This window comes from Hoplias malabaricus, chromosome 15, assembly GCF_029633855.1.
Source record: "Hoplias malabaricus isolate fHopMal1 chromosome 15, fHopMal1.hap1, whole genome shotgun sequence".
NCBI classification, from domain to species: Eukaryota; Metazoa; Chordata; class Actinopteri; order Characiformes; family Erythrinidae; genus Hoplias; species Hoplias malabaricus.
This window is the reverse complement of record NC_089814.1, coordinates 3,335,508-3,355,833: the sequence shown is the minus strand read 5'-3', so window position 1 is coordinate 3,355,833 and position 20,326 is coordinate 3,335,508. Positions and strand designations below refer to the sequence as shown.

At 42.7% G+C, this 20,326-nt stretch overlaps 2 protein-coding genes across 2 annotated transcripts; both read right to left on the bottom strand.

Moving 5' to 3' along the window:
- Window positions 1–3,161: 3,161 nt before the first annotated feature.
- On the bottom strand, window positions 3,162–14,908 carry LOC136667918 (zinc finger protein 420-like). Its single transcript, XM_066645088.1, has 3 exons — window positions 14,664–14,908; window positions 10,104–11,749; window positions 3,162–5,224 (listed from the first exon to the last, which is right to left on the bottom strand). Exons 2-3 carry the CDS (start codon window positions 11,105–11,107, stop codon window positions 4,444–4,446), a joined length of 1,785 nt encoding a protein of 594 aa, XP_066501185.1. The 5' UTR covers window positions 11,108–11,749; window positions 14,664–14,908; the 3' UTR covers window positions 3,162–4,443.
- A 655-nt stretch (window positions 14,909–15,563) lies between these two features.
- Window positions 15,564–18,123, bottom strand: LOC136668691 (zinc finger protein 79-like; the record flags this gene model as incomplete). Its single annotated transcript, XM_066646366.1, has 1 exon — window positions 15,564–18,123. A coding segment is annotated over one exon (849 nt), but the record flags the coding sequence as incomplete, so codon positions are not given.
- Between the last annotated feature and the right edge of the window lie 2,203 nt (window positions 18,124–20,326).

Here is a 20,326-nt window from a genome sequence, read left to right as displayed (position 1 = left end):
TACATCAATTCATATAAACAAAAATTACTTTAAACACGTAAATTAATCCCACCCATTTTGATTGTCCAAATGGAATTAATTTCAAACAGTTGTGCATGTGTATATATGTAACTTCAAATTGTTTTAAACCAATGGGAAGGTTTGATTGTTTTGTTTAACAATCTTTCAAAATATGTGAGAAAGAGTTTTAATCAAGTTTGAGTCTGTGTGTCTCTCTGCATTTTGCAAAGATTCTCCTCTTGACCCTGGGACCTTGGGTCGTAAACGTCCTGGAGTGAGGTTTTACGAGCCTGCTCTGGATGCTAATCTCAAATTCCGATCTTGGTTGGGAGATGTCTCTGAAAACTAGCGAAAGCTTGGATATTTAAAATCACATCTTCAGAAAGTCAACATTTCTTATTAGAAATTAATCCACTACATATCCCCCCTTTCAGGTCATGCTTTCTTTCTAGAAGCATTGAGCTGATAATACAGAGATGAATGTGAACAGCAAGGTCATTGGAATCATTCATTCATACACTCAGGGTTGATACCTTTCTGGGATCATTTAATATGGGAATAAACCTTTATTGGACTTGATCCAATATGCTGGTATGAGTGTTCACCTTACTTTAAAAGTGTCTGTTAGCTAGGAAATATTATTGTTATCAAAGGAAATTTTCAAGGATAGTTATTCATGCAAATACTTTAAAAAAATCTTTGCCTTAGTGATAATTACTGGATAAGCAGGGTGTTCCTCTATAGTTAACTACTAACTACTAAGTTAGATTAACTACTAAGAAGTCTGATTTAACATGACTAGTGGGCATAAGCCTGTTAGGCATTGAATGTGAGCGTTGTCACCTTAGATTGCTGAAGAAACAAAGAAAAATAAGTTTTCCAGAGGAAAAAAATCCAACCCCTTTTGAATAGTTCATAGTGACTTAATGAATTAGCTGTGCATGTCGACGGACAGCAATACACAAGTTAGAATGGAATACAATGCTTAAAGTAGAAATTTGAATTTTACTTCTAGATTAATATACCACGGATTACTTTATCGGGTGGATGCAACGTAAGTACAGATGAAAGTTTTTTTTTTTTTTTATTCGGTTGTGGAAGCTGACGTTTAATACCATTAAAGGTATTCTGGGTGTCTGCTGTTTTTTTATGACTTTACAAGGGTGTTGTTGTTCCCTATAAGTCTCATGGTGATTTAGTGAGGTTCCATCTGGTTGTGAGGAACCCATTTGAAGTCAGCGCTTTGCTGATATTTATTCACAGAGAAACTGAACAGATTGAACAGAGGATGAATGGTGGGGGAAAGATTTAGGACCCTGTGTGGGTCTGACTCATGTGGCAGGAGCTTATGAGCTTGTTTCTCACTTTTCATGGACTTTTGGCCAGTTTAACTGAGTTGTACTTTTGCAACTTGTTCCCCCTTTTCAGCCTTTCACGGAACACCTTTTGGCCATAACCATTTTTGCATCCCCTTTTTGCTCTTTTCCAGTCTCTGCTGGCTGACTGCAAATGTGGCTCTGAGGAGTTTTGCAAGCTGCCCTTATCCTGTTGTGTGTTGTATGTATTTTGCTGGACTATGTGATGTTTCACTTTAATCCCTTTTTGTCCTGCACTTGGGAATTGAATGGAATCAAAATCACATGGGAGGTTTTTATGGTTACCCTGGTATGTCAGGTCTTTTAATTTATCTCTTTCTGGAGGCCATTTGGGATCCGAATGTCATGACAGTCATTTGTTCATCATGAGCTGAGATTCTCTGGCTCATGGCATCCTTTGTCATTGTTGGAGTGTGAAAGGTGTTAGTAGTGTCTGTGGACCTGGTGTTTAGATGACAGGACTGAGCTTCAAGGTGATGTGAGTGTGAGATGGGCAGGGGTTTGTGAACCTGGGCCCAGATTTTCAAACACTTGAAGTCAATCAGTGGCTCAAGCCTGTTGAGCAGGTCCTTGCCAATAAGGAAGGGAATGTTTTCAATAGGAGACACATATACAGGGTGAACCAAACTTATGGGTCCTATCGTTATGAGCACTCTTGCCACAGACCTTATGTTGATACCAGTGTATGAATAAGGCACAATTTGGAGGGAACAGTTTTGTAACTGTAATCCCCGTGGGGCGTGGTCTGCTGCAGCCCACACTTCATCAAAGAGTGTGAATGACATCAGAGTGATGTCTGATGCAGTGTCCAAGAGAGCTTCTAGTACAAGCTTCTTTTCCAGGACTGTGGTCAGGTGTAATCTACGAGCACCCCCTTTTCTGTTAAATGGCCCAGGAACTGTGATGCAGGTGGATCACCTTGAACAACCATGACATTAAGAGGAGTCTGATTTTCACCCCCCTTATTAAATTGGTCAGTTTGAAGTTGTGACAGAGACACTACCTGCTCCACCATTATGCCGCCCCAAAATGACATCAAATAAGCCATAAATTATAATTCTTAACTTACTCTAAGTTTGCTGTGCAGATGCCTTTTTTCCAAAATAAAATCCACCATCTGATGAAATAAGCGCGCTCGGGCTCAGATCATTAAATGCAGCATGAGCACAGGTGCTGGCAGGGGCAGTGGGGAGGGGCGATTGCATTGTGCCAAGTGTGAGTACAACCTAGGTTAGCAGTTAGCCTTTACTCTAGCATGCACCTCACTTGCTTCCTCTGACCACACTCTTAATAATAAAGGTGCTTCATGAGGTTCTTTGAGAGACGCCATCGAAGATCCATTTTTGGTTCCATAAAGAACTATTTTTGCTGATATGTTTAAATGGGTCAAGAACCTTAAGACTGATAGATTTTTAAACCTAACAAAAATGCAAATGTACTGCAGACGTTGAGGCCTCTGGGCCTGGTCCTTGTAAGGAGCAAAGTGTCTCTGCAGCTGCACAGCTACTAGTGTAGACAGGGATAACACTGACTCTGAACTGAGTTCCAGTGGTCAGAAATGTAAACACATAATTTATTAATGACTTTCTTTATCTTGTTAAGGGCTGGATAAGAATGTAGCCTACAACTGATCTCTGTCAAAATGTAGATTTATTTCAGTTGTTATATATGCCTCCCAAAATATAACACAAAGGTTTTCTTATGTTATATACATACACTCTGTTATTTACAAAGAAAAAAAACTATAATAAAAATAAAATAAAATTTTCCACTTTACTGATGAAGTGTAAATGTCTCACAGTGTGTCTGTGTGTGTAACTGAGTGATTGTGTGAAACAGTTCACAGGTCTGAGTGGATGAGTCACTGGGTGTCAAATGCAGTTTGACAAACATTTATCCGCAATTTTTTTTCTCTCATGTCTCGGAGCAGAAAATGGTTGAACATGTCCGGAAGTTACATATTAAGTTTCTAATTCAGTCCCAGTTGTAAAACACACAGTTCTTAATGGTCTTTTTTCTGTATTGAAGATTTACTCCTGAGGGACTGGCGCCCCATTCAGGGTGTGTTACTGCCTTGCGCCCAGTGATTCCAGGTAGACCCACCGCCGCCCTGAACTGGATAAGGGTTACAGACAATGAATGAATGAAAAGATTTACTCCTCCATTCAGCTGATGTATTATTTAATAAACATTACATGAATAATATGTTAAGACACTTTATAGTCTTTATAAGGTTCTACACTGAGTTCAAATTTTAAAATTGCATCTCTCTGGAAATGAAATGCAAATATTCAAGTCTCTAACAGATGATGTGGTCATATGCAAAAGTAAAAACTTGATGGGTATGGGGCAGATCACCAGCCAGCAAACCTTAGTGTAAACTGAGTTTAAGATTGGTATGGGCTCTGGGTGGGACAATTTTGGGCTATTAGTGGGAACATATATGCTGCCTGTATACGATAAACGTGGGCAGCCCTGTAACTCTATAATACTATGTTGATTTAGAGAAAAAAAAAACTACTGAGGAAAAATTGCTATTTGCTGAAGCTCCTCTACCCAAGAACTGTCTCTGAACATTTTACAACGGTGCCTCTCATCAAATTAGCTGTAAATACTTGGTTTGAAAACATCTTAGTGCCTCCAATCATATTGGGAGCTTGATCACAAGGTTTAGATTTGATTAGCTGCTGCTTGTACTTTACCAGATTATCCATGCAAATTGCTTCCAATCTTTAAAAAATACAACACTCAGATTGAGCCACAATCAAAAAGTACTTCCAAAACTACAGGGTCCCTGTTTAATAGAAACACAACGCCTCATGATGTTTCAACAGTCAGAGGTGTCAGGTAGGGAACTGGCTTTTTCAGACCACTTGACAGTCATTCATCCTCTGTAACATCATAACATCATAATACATTAACATCACATGCCCAGCTCAAAGCAGAATTAGAAATTATAAAGATGTAGCTGTCATGACAAATGTCTATCATCCATTTCAATCTTTGGAAGCCGTGTCTAGACTTGTTTGGAAATGTCTTTCAACATCAACAGGTTCCTCCACAATCATCAGATCCATGCCTCCATGTCTCCTGTGTGAATTCGCTGGTGTTTTTTGAGAGAACTGTAATGATTAAAACTCCTCCCACACGCAGGGCACTGATACGGTTTCTCTCCAGTGTGAACACGCTGATGTATTTGAAGATCACTCTGTCTAGAGAATGACCTCTCACATAGTGAACACTGATGCGGCTTCTCTCCAGTGTGAATACGCTGGTGTCTCTGGAGATGGCTCATGCTGGTAAAACATTTCCCACACTCTGAGCACTGGTGCGGTTTCTCTCCTGTGTGAACGTGCTGGTGTGTTTGAAGATCACTCAGTCTTGGAAAGCTCTTTTCACACAGCGAGCACTGATACGGTTTCTCTCCTGTGTGAATCCGCTGGTGTGTTTGGAGATGACTTAGTTTAGTAAAACTGTTCCCACACTCTGCACAATGGTACGGTTTCTCTCCAGTGTGAATACGCAGATGTTCTTGGAGATGACTCTGTTGATTAAAACTCTTCCCACACTCTGGGCACTGATGTGGTTTCTCTCCTGTGTGAATGCGCTGGTGTCTTTGGAGATTACTCTGTTGAGTGAAACTCTTCCCACACTCTGAGCACTGATACGGTTTCTCTCCTGTGTGAATGCGCTGGTGTTCGTGGAGATGACTCTGGTGATTAAAACTCTTCCCACATTCAGAGCACTGATGTGGTTTCTGTCCAGTGTGAATACGCTGATGTAATTTGAAAAGATAACTCCTTTTAAAACCGCTCCCACACTCTGTGCAGTGATACTTTTTCCCTCCAATCTGAATGTGCTGGTGATTCCTGAGATTACTCTGTCTGGAAAAATTCTTTCCACAGTCAGAGCAGTCATAAGTTAATTCTTTGTCTGCACATTTCTTTGTTTGTCTAGATAAGAACATTTCTTGAGAAGAGTCTCCACACTCTGTATCCTCACATTTGATCTCTTCAGGTTTCAACATTGTGATGTATTGCTCTGGAAGATATTTCTTGATGTATTTGTGAAAGTAAAGTAAAACTGTCTTAGACACTATGAGCAGAAGATTTGTGACGTGATCTATTTCTGGAAGAGAAAAAAAGAAAAGGATATTGAAAGTCAAACAAGCACAACTCCATGTCAATGTGAACGCAACTTTGAAAATGACTCATTCTCCAAATCATACCTGCTCTGTGGGGGTCCTGGCTATTGAAGCATGTGGAGAAACTTCAGATAGAATGTGACTGAATTTTGATCAGCTGTGCAAACTGGCCAAAACAGATGCCCAGCACTTTAATTCATTCATTTATTGTCTTTAAGCGCTTATCCATTTCATGGTTGCAGTGTGTCCGGAGCCTACACTGAATCACTCTGGAGGGGGTGACAGTCCTTCAAAATGACACACACTCATACACACGGAGATTTTGAGTCGCCAATCCACCTATCAACGTGTGTTTTTGGAGCGTGGGAGGAAACCGGAGCACCCGGAGGAAACCCACGCAGACACAGGGAGAACACACCACACTCCTCACAGACAGTCACCCGGAGGAAACCCACACAGAAACAGAGAGAAACCACCACACTCCTCACAGACAGTCACCCGGAGGAAACCCACACAGATACAAGGAGAACACACCATACTCTTCACAGACAGTCACCTGGAGGAAACCCACGCAGACACAGAGAGAAACCACCACACTCCTCACAGACAGTCACCCGGAGGAAACCCACACAGATACAAGGAGAACACACCATACTCTTCACAGACAGTCACCTGGAGGAAACCCACACAGAAACAGAGAGAAACCACCACACTCCTCACAGACAGTCACCCGGAGGAAACCCACACAGATACAAGGAGAACACACCACACTCTTCACAGACAGTCACCCGGAGGAAACCCACGCAGACACAGAGAGAAACCACCACACTCCTCACAGACAGTCACCCAGAGCGGGACTCAAACCCACAACCTCCAGGACTGGAGTTATGTGACAGCAACACTAACTCAGTTAATAACAGTATTGTATAAATTAGGCATAATATAGAGTTTGCGTCAAAAATGGTCACATTTTGATTCACAGGATTCAGATAGAAGGGGCCCTTATCAGAATTCTGCTTAGGGCCCCAGGGAAGTCCAGACTGGCTTTGCATATATTTTTCAAAAACTCAAATTGGGGCCTTGGTCAAATCAAGGGCATGCTTTAAGCTAAGAGTGTGTTTCTTTAGGCATCCATCACACTGATTGTAGTTGATGACTGACTAAAAATGCCGTTACTAAAGAAGAAAACGTTACTGTCCCTCTACACAAACACACCAAGGCTGCTAGAACACACACAGACTGTAATGTCTCTACTGCACAGCAGTGTTTAATCAGATGGAAGCTGCTGTGGATGAACACACTGTACATTACACAGTTCAGTAACTGTGTCTCTGTGAATATCACAGAGCTCAATATTTACCCCATTTTACACCTTCCTTTCCAGAGAGAGGACATGTTTGCCCCCGTTTCTGAGAGAGACAGGGCTATAAACACAGTGTAAACAGTGTGGAAAAGTGTTACACAGATCTTTACCTTCAGTAAAACACCTGGTTTATCTCCAAAACACAGCTCTCCTCCTGCTCCTCCCTCACACACAGTCCCGTTCCTACAGCTCCCGCCCGCCTGAGATCCGATTGGCTAAACCTCATACCAGTGGCTCTCTGATTGGCCAGCTGCCGTTGAGACGCCGTCGTATTTGCCATAGGAGATTTTCTACTGGAGCGCAGGCAGGCAGCAGGGTAGGTTGCACTGCTGCTCTCACACACTATAATTTAAAGAAACAAGAGCCAAAATTGTATGTATGACAATACCACTATATTTAAATTAAGACCGATTCAGCTGCGAGGTTTCGGTCAAAACGGTGAATAAATAATTTCATATTTCTAAAGTACAAAAAATACTGATGTGGTTTAAAATAAAATTCACTGCTATTTGAGGATTGGCGTAAACAACTAAAGTTATTGACACATTTAAGATTAAAGTTTTCTTGGTTTTAGAGTCAGTTGCTCATATATATTGCTTTGAAATGTATTTTAAATTATAGTGTTTTATAAATTGTACAGGAGTCTAAATATATTGTTTTCTGATTCTTAAATGAGGTGAAAGGATATTTCACATTCATATCAGATTTTAATTATTTACTAAAACTTTTACTTTATTTCATTGTTTCTTCTTGGGGTTTCAAATCCAGCTCCAGGTGACTGTCTGTGAGGAGTGTGGTGTGTTCTCCCTGTGTCTGCGTGGGTTTCCTCCGGGTGACTGTCTGTGAGGAGTGTGGTGTGTTCTCCCTGTGTCTGCGTGGGTTTCCTCAGTGTGACTGTCTGTGAGGAGTGTGGTGTGTTCTCTCTGTGTCTGCGTGGGTTTCCTCCGGGTGACTGTCTGTGAGGAGTGTGGTGTGTTCTCCCTGTGTCTGCGTGAGTTTCCTCTGGGTGACTGTCTGTGAGGAGTGTGGTGTGTTCTCCCTGTGTCTGTGTGGGTTTCCTCCGGGTGACTGTCTGTGAGGAGTGTGGTGTGTTCTCCCTGTGTCTGCGTGGGTTTCCTCCGGGTGACTGTCTGTGAGGAGTGTGGTGTGTTCTCCGTGTGTCTGCGTGGGTTTCCTCCGGGTGACTGTCTGTGAGGAGTGTGGTGTGTTCTCCCTGTGTCTAGGTGAGTTTCCTCTGGGTGACTGTCTGTGAGGAGTGTGGTGTGTTCTCCCCGTGTCTGCGTGGGTTTCCTCCCACGCTCGAAAAACACGTGTTGGTAGGTGATTTGCGACTCAACAAAAGTGTTCCTTGGTGTGTGTGAGTGAATATGTGAGTGTATGTAGCCCTGTGAAGGACTGGCGCCCCCACCAGGGTGTGTTCCTGCCTGGCACCCAGTGATTCCAGGTAGGCTCTGGACCCACTGCTGCCCTGAACTGGATAAGGGTTACAGAAAATGAATGAATATCTTTTGCTCATATTTCTGTAGGCATATTTTCTTGAACATACCAATCCAGATCTGGGTTTCCACTGATCCCTGACACTTGCTGCTGCAGAAGGAGATCCCTACTGTTTGGTAATTTAAAAACATTACTCATACTGCAATGCATAATTAATACTGCAACATTCTCAAAAATATGTGGAAATATAGGTTTTAACTTTCTGTACATATATTAAACAACAGATTTAAATTAAAATGAGCATTTATTATTATCAAATTCATGTTCTACATTAATATTAAAATGATTATTTTAAAAAATGTACGAAGATGAAGAATAAAAACATTTGAGTTGATGAGCTACTTCGTTTTAGCATGGGTTTTGTCCTTGTGCAGGTCGATATTTGGATTATTATTGGGACCACAGATTTGTAGATTCATCTCCTTGTGGAAGGGTCTAAAGGGCTTTCCATGTTACAAAATGTTCATCATCTTGAGAACAATTACACATGATCATCACAGAGGTCTCCATACCCTCACACACTACACAGTGCAGAAAACAGTGTACAGTGTCATACCTGTGTGTTTTACTAAAAATAAATACATTTTTTGTTACATAACACAAAGTGGACCCTCAAAACTTGCCAACAGCACAAAATTAACATCATTTTTTAATGCATTTATCTATACATTTGAATCCAAGTATCTGGAGTGTCTCTGTCAACTGGTTGCTGCTTTTGCTGTTTATTTGCACGTTTTAAACTATTTTTTTGTTAAATGGTGTTTGTAGGTGCATAGTTTTACTGTTCAAATTTACAAATAATACACACAATTAGAGACTGGAGCTTTTTGTCTAAGGGATGGGTCTTTGCTTTAGTATTTTTATCATTTACTTTTGTTCAATGTTGAGTAAATAAATAAAGCCAAATATATAATAAAAAATTGATATAATGTATGTTTTTACATTAGTAATTCATTAGAATTTGGACCGAAAGTTTAGTTATTTGTTAATGACACTGAAATAGTGATACTTTTTTATTTTATTTAAACATGGAAAATATATTTTGCTGTACATTGAACAAAGACATGTTTTTTTTTAAATAAGAAAAAGATTTTAATGATACGGACCCTGATTTTATTGCAATACATTTCCAACGAATTTGTGTTGCTCTGCAGTGGAAACATGCATAAATTACAACTACAAATAGAACTACAATCACTCTTGACCTGAACTTGCCACCGTTCACATTATTTCACCTTAAAGATTTGAAAAGCCCAGTTGTAGCATTTAATTCTGTTTAAAGGTTAAGTTGGATACAGAATCCAGATCCAAATATTCAAGATAAAAAAAACATTTGAAAACCTCAAGTTTAATCCATTTAGACTGCTTTAATTCAGCCAGATATGATTAAAAATAACAAAAATCATCAGATACATCCACAATCATTAGATTTGTTCTTGGGGAAGGGTCTGAAGGACTACACACGTTATAAAATGTTCTTCCTCATATTGAGTTTAAATAAAGAGGTCCCCCAAAGACATTTCAAAATCTTCACACGATATAATCCAGAGAACAGTCCCTTAAATGATATAACTAACGATTATATTATTGTTTATTAATCCCTAATTTTATCAGACACTCAATCTTTCCCAGACAACATCCACAGAACGTCTCAACACTTGCTTAAATTCTTGAATTTTTTAAAAATCTGAAGGTACCGGAGCCGTTTTATTACTGCTTTAGTGTGTGAATGCTCTGATGTTTCTGGAAGTTCTTGGGTCTTGTGAAACTCCTCCCACACTCTGAGCACTGATACCGTTTCTTGGTGTGGACGAGCTGGTGTGTTTTGAGAGAACTCTTCTGAAGAAAACCCTTCCCACAGTCTGAGCACTGGTGTGGTTTCTCTCCAGCGTGAATGCGCATGTGCTTTCTGATAGAATTCTGACTATAATAGTTCCCACACTCTGAACAGCAATATGGTTTCTCCCCAGTGTGTACATGCTGGTGACGTCGGAGTTTGCTGATGTGAATAAAACACTTCCCACACTCGGCACACCGATGCAGTTTCTCTGCATTGTGAATGCGCATGTGATTTCTAACCGAATTCTGAAGACTGTAACTCTTACCACACACCGGACAGGAATATGGTTTCTCTCCTGTGTGAATGCGCTCGTGTGTTTGAAGATAGGTTTTTTTGAAGAAACTTTTCCCACATGTTGAACACTGATACGGTTTCTCTCCGATATGTATGTGCTGATGAGTTTGGAGAGTATACTGCCGAGAAAAACTCATCCCACACTCTGAACAGGAATACGGTTTTTCTCCAGTGTGAACGCGCTGGTGTCGTTGGAGACAGTTTCGTGCAAGAAAACCCTTCCCACACTGTGAGCACTGATGTGGTTTCTCTCCTGTGTGAATGCGCTGGTGTCGTTTGAGATAATCCTGTCTTTTGAAACGTTGCCCACACTCTGCACAAGAAAACGGTCTCTCTCCGTTACGACTGCGCTGGTGTTCTTGGAAATTGCCTTTCTGATCAACACCCTTCCCACACACAGTGCTTTGATACGGTTTCTCTCTTGCGTGAATGCGCTGGTGTCGTTTGAGGTTACTCTGTCGATTAAAGCTCTTACCACAATCTGAACATTCAAAAGATTTCACTTTATCTAAACTTCTCCGTGTTTTTCCGCCAGATGTAGTAACACAACTGGCAGAGGATGCTTCCCGAGGACTGGAGTTTCCACACTCCATATCCTCACATTTAACCTCTCCAGTGTGAACGTGTTGGTTAAAACCGATGGCACCCTCTGAAGACGGATTCGGTTTCTCTCCAGTGTGAACGTGCTGGTGCGCTTGGAGATTGCTCAGCTTTCTAAAAACCTTTCCCACACTCTGAACAGCAATGTGCTTTCCCTCCCTCGTGAATGCATTTGTGTTTTTTTAAACGATACTGGGTCCTAAAACCCCTCTTACACTCTGAGCACTGATGTGGGTTCTCTCTGGTGTGAACGAGCTGGTGTTTTCTCAGATTACTGATTTGACGAAAACTTTTCCCACACACTAAGCACTGACACGGTTTCTCTCCCGCGTGAACGCGCTGGTGTCTTCTGAAAGTACTTTTTAGAGTAAATCTCTTCCCACAGTCTGAACAGTCAAGATATTTCTCTTTCTCTGTACATATCTGTGGATTTCTGCCAGATGTAGTAACAGGATTAGTGGAGGATGGTTCCTGAGAGCTAAAATTACCCCACTCCGCATCCTCACATTTAATCATTGGGATATATTCCTCTAGGTGATCCTCTGGGTTTCCCGGTGTATTATTAGAGAAAGTAAGTTAGAGCCGATCTGGAGACTAGGAGTCGGTGAAGACTTATTAATGGACGTGATTATTTTCTGGAAGAGAAAAGACAAAAGTGAATGTGCTGCTGGTGAGCATTAAGTTCTTTATTAATCTGGTATTTGTAACAGAAAATATTTATATTCTCCATTGTGTTTTACACATCCTTGAGAGAGAGGTCTAAGTACCAGCATTGTCTCCAGGGCTTGGGATCTGAGGTTAAAGCCTTGAGTGCACTACATGGAGTTTCAATGTTGGAGCAGATTATGGAGAGACATAATATATATATATTGCCAATAATTACAGAGACTGGACAAATGTCACACAATAAACAACGAGAGAATAATACCTTACACATGTCCAAACACCTTCCCAAAGAAGCCAAACACACCCACTAACAGCTACAAGTTGAACTGAACTGTGATGTCAGTAAATGCATTCATCTGTCCTCACTACAGATGTCAAAAAGTAGAATGGAATGAAAACACACTTTAGAAACATGATACAGTATGCGTTTAAGGAGTGGGAGAGGTTTAATTGTTATGAGATATTTTCACACCTTATGCTAGCATCAGTCATAAGTCAGTTTAAGGTGTTTTTGTGGCACCGTTACCAGCAACTTCATAAAATTAATGTTGCATTTTTTGTGGGTTAAGTTACAAAATTAAAAACGTTCTGAGCCTATACTGTGGTATTTATAACAAATGACAGACAGAAAATTACACTCATTCTCATTAATTGAACTCTAAAATTAAAACTCAATTTTAAAAACGGAATCAGTTGAAGTACATGTACACACACACACACACACATACATATATATATAACCTGTCAAAAGTATATATAAAATACACACATATATATAACCAATCATAATCTTTATTTAAAAATTTTTGGCATTGTAGATAAAATGTCATGTCCCTATTAGTTGAGCTGCATTGGCTACCCTTAGCTGCTCGCATTAAATTTAACTATCACTAATGATTTAACTAAATCACTAATGATGACCTTCAGAGTATTCACTGGTTCTGCTCCCATCTACACCTCAATAGACTCTTAAAACCATACGCTAGCGCCCGCCCTCTTCGTTCCTCAAAGGAGCGCCAACTAACACGACCAACTCCCCGTACAGGTCAGTCGAGGCTGTTCTCATCTCTGGTACCACGCTGGTGGAACGAGCTTCCGAGCACTATCAGAGCAACAGAAACCCTCTCAGCATTCAATAAATCCTTGAAAACCCAGCTCTTCCGAGAGTATCTCTTGCACTGAAAGTCTTTCTTTAATGCACTTATTACTTCCTGCATATTACACTCAATGTAAGGTATTTTGTATAAATTGTGCTGTAGTTTGAATGTTAGATCCTCTTTTGTAAGTCGCTTTAGATAAAAGTGTCTGCCAAATGCATAAATGTAAATAAACAGAGAAGTGCTAAAGAAAGCAGACTACGTTTTATACTTTAGACTCTTCACAGTAGCCCCCTGTTGCTTTGATGACAGCGTCACACACTCTCTTCGTTCTCTCAGTCGGCTTCATGAGGTCGTCACCTGGAACGGTTTTCAGTGAACGGCTGTGGCCTCGTCGAGAGTTAATTACTTGTATGTCTAGCCCTCTTAATGTGTTTGAGACCATCGGTTGTGTTGTGAAAAGGTAGAGGTGGTAAACCGTGAATAGCCCAATTTGAGTAATGTTCTAATCCATATTATGGCAAGAACTACTCGACTAAATAAAGAAAAACAACAGTCCATAATTACTTTTAGGAAAGGAAGAATATCCTTGAAAGTATCCTCAAATGCAGTTGCAAAGACCATCAAACATTCTGATGAACCTGACACTCATCAGGACCGCCCCAGGAAAGGAAGACTAATAGTTACCTCTGTTGCACAGGATAAGTTCATCAGTTACCAGCCTCAGGAACCGCAATTTAACAGCACCCCAGATAAGAGACCCCCTAAAGTAGCCCACACATCTCAACATCAACCGTTCAGAGAAGACCCTGTGAATCTGGACTTCATGATCGAATTCCTACAAAGAAGCCACTTCTAAAGATGAACAACAAGAGGAAGAGAATGGCTTGGGCGAGGAACACAAGGAATGGACATTAGACCAGTGGAAGGGTCCAAATTTGAGATTTTTGGTTCCAACCACCGTGTCTTTGTAAGACGCAGATGAGGTGAGTGGTTGGTTCCTACGTGTGAAGAATGGAGGAAGGGTGATGGTATGGGGGTGCTTTGCTGGTGACACTGCTGTTGATTTATTCAAATTCCAAGGCACACTTAACTAGCATGGCTACCACAGCAATATGCAGAGACATGCAATCCCAACTGGCTTGTGCTTAGTGGGACATCATTTGTTTTTCAATGACCCCAAACACACCTCCAGGCTATGTCAGGGCTAGCTGACCAAGAGGGTGATGGAGTGTTGCGTCAGGTGACCTGGCCTCCACAATCACCTGATCTAAATCCACTTGAGATGGTTTGGGATGAGTTGGACTGCTCTGGCAACTCCTTCAACGCTGTTGGAAAACCATTTCAGGGGATTACCTCATGAAGCTGACTGAGAGAACTGAGAGAGCTGTAATCAAAGCAAAAGGTGCCTACTTTGAAGAGTCTAAAATATAAAACACATCCTGGTTTGTTTAAGGCTTAAGTTTACTAAATAATTATATGTATATACACACACACAGGTGCATCTCAATACATTTGAATATGACAGTTTTACACATGTATTTCCCACTTGTCTAACCCTACACTGCTGAAAGATAGATCTGACATTGCATTGGGTTTTAGAAAAACAAGGTCAACCATGATCTTCAGAACAACTGATCATTTAAATCCTCTGTTATTAAATGTGGAAAAGGAAAAGTCACAATGTGAAGACAGCACTCTCCTATAAACGGCCTTTTACAAACGTGTTGAGCCTCAGGACGCACTGCCTGTGTCTCTGTATTCACCTCTGTTTACACACACTTACTTCAGATCACTGTCCGGTAACGAGAGAGACACGGAGTTGATTTCACAGATAATTTCGTCTTGTTTGTTTTAAACAGATTATCTCGCCGTATCTGCACGGATATCGATAGCTGTAAATGTCTCCATTTTCGGATTCGGCTGTTTAAAGTTGTAAAGGACAGACAGAAAGTGGTGTTAATTGTGTTTGTGTTTGTAAAGTTACTCAACTATAGCGTTCCTCTCTCCTGTGGAGAGTCCACCGCTGAGCTACTGTAGGCGGCAACACCTGCGCATGCGCACTCTTCTTCGTCCTCTTTCAGGTTAATGGCGGATGGCAGGCCAACAGAAGGTGCATTACCGCCACCTACTGAGCAGTAGTATGAAGTGATTTCGGGAAGTGAATATTAAATACATTTAGTGTAGCATAATAACTGAAAAAAACGGAGACGGGAATAATGTAAATAAATAAATAAAGCCTACATTTTCTGTAAAAAAAACGGAAAACCAGCTTGACCCATAGGAAAGTAAGGCATTCTGAGTAAATTCTTTGTGACTTTAGTGTACCCATATAGTCTTTGTGCAGAATGCTGTACACAATACAGCAACGTGTTCAGCTGTTTATTATTCAGGTATAAGTTAAGTTTCTACATCAGTCGCAGTTTAAAACGTGTAAAACAGTTGCAGAGTTCCTGATTTCTTTGGCGGTGAAGTACTCCCCCACAGAGCTGGAGGTGGGGACACCACTGTTGGATTCCTCTTAACACTAAATTAAGGTCATTGGTGGCAGACTGAACTTGCCACTGTTCACAGATCAGACTGCTCCTCGTTATGTTCATTTTCATGGAGTTATTAGGGAAACACGTACTTTATCAACAGAAGTAGAGATTTTGTTTTCTTCAAATAAGAAATATCTAGTACGACTACACGCTAATGCTACATTCAAGCTAATTTGAAGTTCAATGTGAGGTTCTACATTGACAGTATATCACAACTGAGAAGCAGGTTTAAAAAGATGATCTCTCTTTATTTGTGCCTGGTGTAAAATGGAAATACTCATGTCTGGCCCACAGTGGTTTATCTTATAGATATTGTGTTTTCAGGTGGGCCCTATGTTCAGCTCATCCTGGTTCCATCATTTACCTGGTGGGCATCTGTATTGGTAGCTAACATTTAGCCCATAGATAAAAGTTACACTGATTTTCCTATCACTCTCTCCTACACATCAACAAGTTAAATCATTATAAATTAGTGTTAGTTACAGTGCATCGCTGAGTTTAACACCTAAACCCACACAATGATCGGCTCAAAAATGTCTTTCATTTTTAATTTCTGTTTTACTTGTTCTTTTCCTCACTCTTCATGCTCTGTGTGTCACGTTTTCACTGTATCTTCGTAGTAAATTTCCTTTATTAAACATTCAGTAGAGCGCAATATAACCGACAGCAGACAAGCTTCTTTCTCTCTCACACACACACAAACACGGTCCTAAGACCGGTCATGAGAGCCCAAACACACTCTGCTAATGTAAACAGCTGCAAACCTACAATGCCATTCTGATGTGAACAGGAGGCTGGCACAGACAAGAGCCCTGTTGACTGGGCCTCATTTACAGACCGAAGTTGCTGCAGGTTCGGTGTAAGATGTGGAATGTAAAGTGGATCGTTGGTGTGTCTCATGATGTGATATTGTTACAGCCAGTTCATGGTTCAGCGCAAGCTGTGGACTGGAATAGGCATCAGTCAGTGGATCGGGCCTTGTCTGTCCAAAATCAGATAAGGGAATGACGTCAATATCAGACTCAATAGCGATACAGGATATAAATCATCGAAAATAATTTCATTTGACTGTAAAATACAAACCTGACAGTCAAAATCTGCCATCTCACAAAACAAAATCACTTTCTTAATGAATCTTTTGCATTAGCCTCTGAAGGTACACCCACATCTGTACAGTGTTACACTTCTGGCTCTGGTTCATGGTTCTGGCTGAATACATTTCTATTTTTGATTCCTCAGTATAGGAAAATTCTTAGGGCGGCACGGTGGAGCATCAGGCAGTGTCTCTGTCACAGCTCCAGGGTCCTGGAGGTTGTGGGTTCGAGTCCCACTCCGGGTGACTGTCTGTGAGGAGTGTGGTATGTTCTCCCTGTGTCTGCGTAAGTTTCCTCCGGGTGACTGTCTGTAAGGAGTGTGGTGTGTTCTCCCCGTGTCTGTGTGGGTTTCCCCCAGGTGACTGTCTGTGAGGAGTGTGGTGTGTTCTCCCTGTGTCTGCGTGGGTTTCCTCCTGGTGACTGTCTGTGAGGAGTGTGGTGTGTTCTCCCTGTGTCTGCGTGGGTTTCCTCCAGGTGACTGTCTGTGAGGAGTGTGGTGTGTTCTCCCTGTATCTGCGTGGGTATCCACTGGGTGCTCTGGTTTCCTCCCACGCTCCAAAAACACACGTTGGTAGGTGGATTGGTGACTTGGAATATTGTCCACGGTTGTGAGTGTGTGAACCTAGCCACTGAAATTCATTGCGTTATAGTGCCAAAGCACAAAGTGCCAGGAAGGGCATCCAGCATAACTAGCTGGATCAGCCGAAGGAAGAAGTAGAAGTCTAGGAAACGTCTTCCCACATTCTGAGCAGCAAAATGTGTTCTATCCTGTGTGAATGCGGTGGTGCATTTGTAGAATCCTCAGTCTTGTAAATCTCTTCCCGCACTCAGAACAGTAATAGGGTTTTTCTCCAGTGTGAATGAGCTGGTGCGTTTTGAGGGTAATGTGTTGATTAAATCTCTTTCCGCACTCCGAACACGAATATGGTTTTTCTCCGGTGTGAATGCGCTGGTGTGTTTTGAGAGCAACTTGTTGACTGAAACTCGTCCCACACTCTGAACAGGAGTATGGTTTCTCTCCGGTGTGAATGCGCTGGTGTTGTTTAAGGTGATAATGTCTCTTAAAACTCTTCCCACACTCTGAGCACTGATGCGGGTTCTCTCCAGTGTGAATGAGCTGGTGTGTTTTGAGAGGACCGATTTGATTAAAACTCTTCCCGCACTCGGAGCACTGATACGGCTTCTCTCCTGTGTGAATGCGCAGGTGTTTACTGACAGAACACTTCTGACTAAAACACTTCCCACACTCTGAACACTGATACGGTTTCTCTCCAGTGTGAACGCGCTGGTGTCGTTGGAGGCGGTCTCGTGTAAGAAAAGCCTTCTCACACTGTGAGCACTGATGCGGTCTCTGTCCCGTGTGAATGCGCCTGTGTGTAATGAAATTACTCTGCTGACTAAAGCTCTTCCCACACTCTGAACAGGAGTATGGTTTCTCTCCTGTGTGAATGCGCACATGTTTTCTGAGGATATACTGTTGAGTAAAACTTTTCCCACAGTCTGTACAGTCAAACGTTTTCCTTTTGTCTGTACTTTTCTGTGTTTTTCTGACAGATGTATTAACATGTTTAGTGGAGGATACTTCCTGAGAACTGGAGTTCCCACACTCTGTGTCCTCTGATTTAATTTCTCCTTGTTTCAACATTGTGATATATTCCTCTGGGTGATGTGTCTTGATTAATTCGTGGAAGTAAAGTAGAGTTGTCTTGGACACCAGGAGCAGGAGACTTGCAAAGAGATGTGGTTCTTTTCTAGAAGAGAAAGAAGAAAATTAGTCAAATATATCAGCTGCTGATGTACATTGATTTCATGATAAATATGGTATGTGTAACATAAAGGTCTTTATATTCTCAGCTCTGCTCTCTTCATGAGAGAGGTCTGAGCACCAACTTTCTTTCCTGCTGTTACACTGCACTGTGTATGTTCTTTCTCTCTCGCTCTCCCTCTTTGTCTCTGTAAATTTTTAGGTTCTGCAGTCTGTGAGGAGTGTGGTGTGTTCTCTCTGTGTCTGCATGGGTTTCCTCCGGGTGACTGTCTGTGAGAAGTGTGGTGTGTTCTCTCTGTGTCTGCGTGGGTTTCCTCCGGGTGACTGTCTGTGAGGAGTGTGGTGTGTTCTCTCTGTGTCTGCGTGGGTTTCCTCCGGGTGACTGTGAGGAGTGTGGTGTGTTCTCCCTGTGTCTGTGAGGAGTGTGGTGTGTTCTCCCTGTGTCTGTGAGGAGTGTGGTGTGTTCTCCCTGTGTCTGCATGGGTTTCCTCCGGATGACCGTCTGTGAGGAGTGTGGTATGTTCTCTCTGTGTTTGTGAGGAGTGTGGTGTGTTCTCTCTGTGTCTGCGTGGGTTTCCTCCGGGTGACTGTCTGTGAGGAGTGTGGTGTGTTCTCCCTGTGTCTGCGTGGGTTTCCTCTGGGTGACTGTCTGTGAGGAGTGTGGTGTGTTCTCTCTGTGTCTGCATGGGTTTCCTCCGGGTGACTGTCTGTGAGGAGTGTGGTGTGTTCTCTCTGTGTCTGCGTGGGTTTCCTCCGGGTGACTGTCTGTGAGGAGTGTGGTGTGTTCTCTCTGTGTCTGCGTGGGTTTCCTCCGGGTGACTGTCTGTGAGGAGTGTGGTGTGTTCTCTCTGTGTCTGCGTGGGTTTCCTCCGGGTGACTGTCTGTGAGGAGTGTGGTGTGTTCTCTCTGTGTCTGCGTGGGTTTCCTCCGGGTGACTGTCTGTGAGAAGTGTGGTGTGTTCTCTCTGTGTCTGCGTGGGTTTCCTCCGGGTGACTGTCTGTGAGGAGTGTGGTGTGTTCTCTCTGTGTCTGTGTGGGTTTCCTCCGGGTGACTGTCTGTGAGGAGTGTGGTGTGTTCTCTCTGTGTCTGCGTGGGTTTCCTCCGGGTGACTGTGAGGAGTGTGGTGTGTTCTCCCTGTGTCTGTGAGGAGTGTGGTGTGTTCTCCCTGTGTCTGCGTGGGTTTCCTCCGGGTGACTGTCTGTGAGGAGTGTGGTGTGTTCTCCCTGTGTCTGCGTGGGTTTCCTCCGGGTGACTGTGAGGAGTGTGGTGTGTTCTCCCTGTGTCTGTGAGGAGTGTGGTGTGTTCTCCCTGTGTCTGTGAGGAGTGTGGTGTGTTCTCCCTGTGTCTGCATGGGTTTCCTCCGGATGACCGTCTGTGAGGAGTGTGGTATGTTCTCTCTGTGTTTGTGAGGAGTGTGGTGTGTTCTCCCTGTGTCTGTGAGGAGTGTGGTGTGTTCTCCCTGTGTCTGCGTGGGTTTCCTCCGGGTGACTGTCTGTGAGGAGTGTGGTGTGTTCTCCCTGTGTCTGCGTGGGTTTCCTCTGGGTGACTGTCTGTGAGGAGTGTGGTGTGTTCTCTCTGTGTCTGCGTGGGTTTCCTCCGGGTGACTGTCTGTGAGGAGTGTGGTGTGTTCTCTCTGTGTCTGCGTGGGTTTCCTCCGGGTGACTGTCTGTGAGGAGTGTGGTGTGTTCTCTCTGTGTCTGCGTGGGTTTCCTCCGGGTGACTGTCTGTGAGGAGTGTGGTGTGTTCTCTCTGTGTCTGCGTGGGTTTCCTCCGGGTGACTGTCTGTGAGGAGTGTGGTGTGTTCTCCCTGTGTCTGCGTGGATTTCCTCCGGGTCACTGTCTGTGAGGAGTGTGGTGTGTTCTCTCTGTGTCTGCGTGGGTTTCCTCCGGGTGACTGTCTGTGAGGAGTGTGGTGTGTTCTCCCTGTGTCTGCGTGGGTTTCCTCCGGGTGACTGTCTGTGAGGAGTGTGGTGTGTTCTCTCTGTGTCTGCGTGGGTTTCCTCCGGGTGACTGTCTGTGAGGAGTGTGGTGTGTTCTCTCTGTGTCTGTG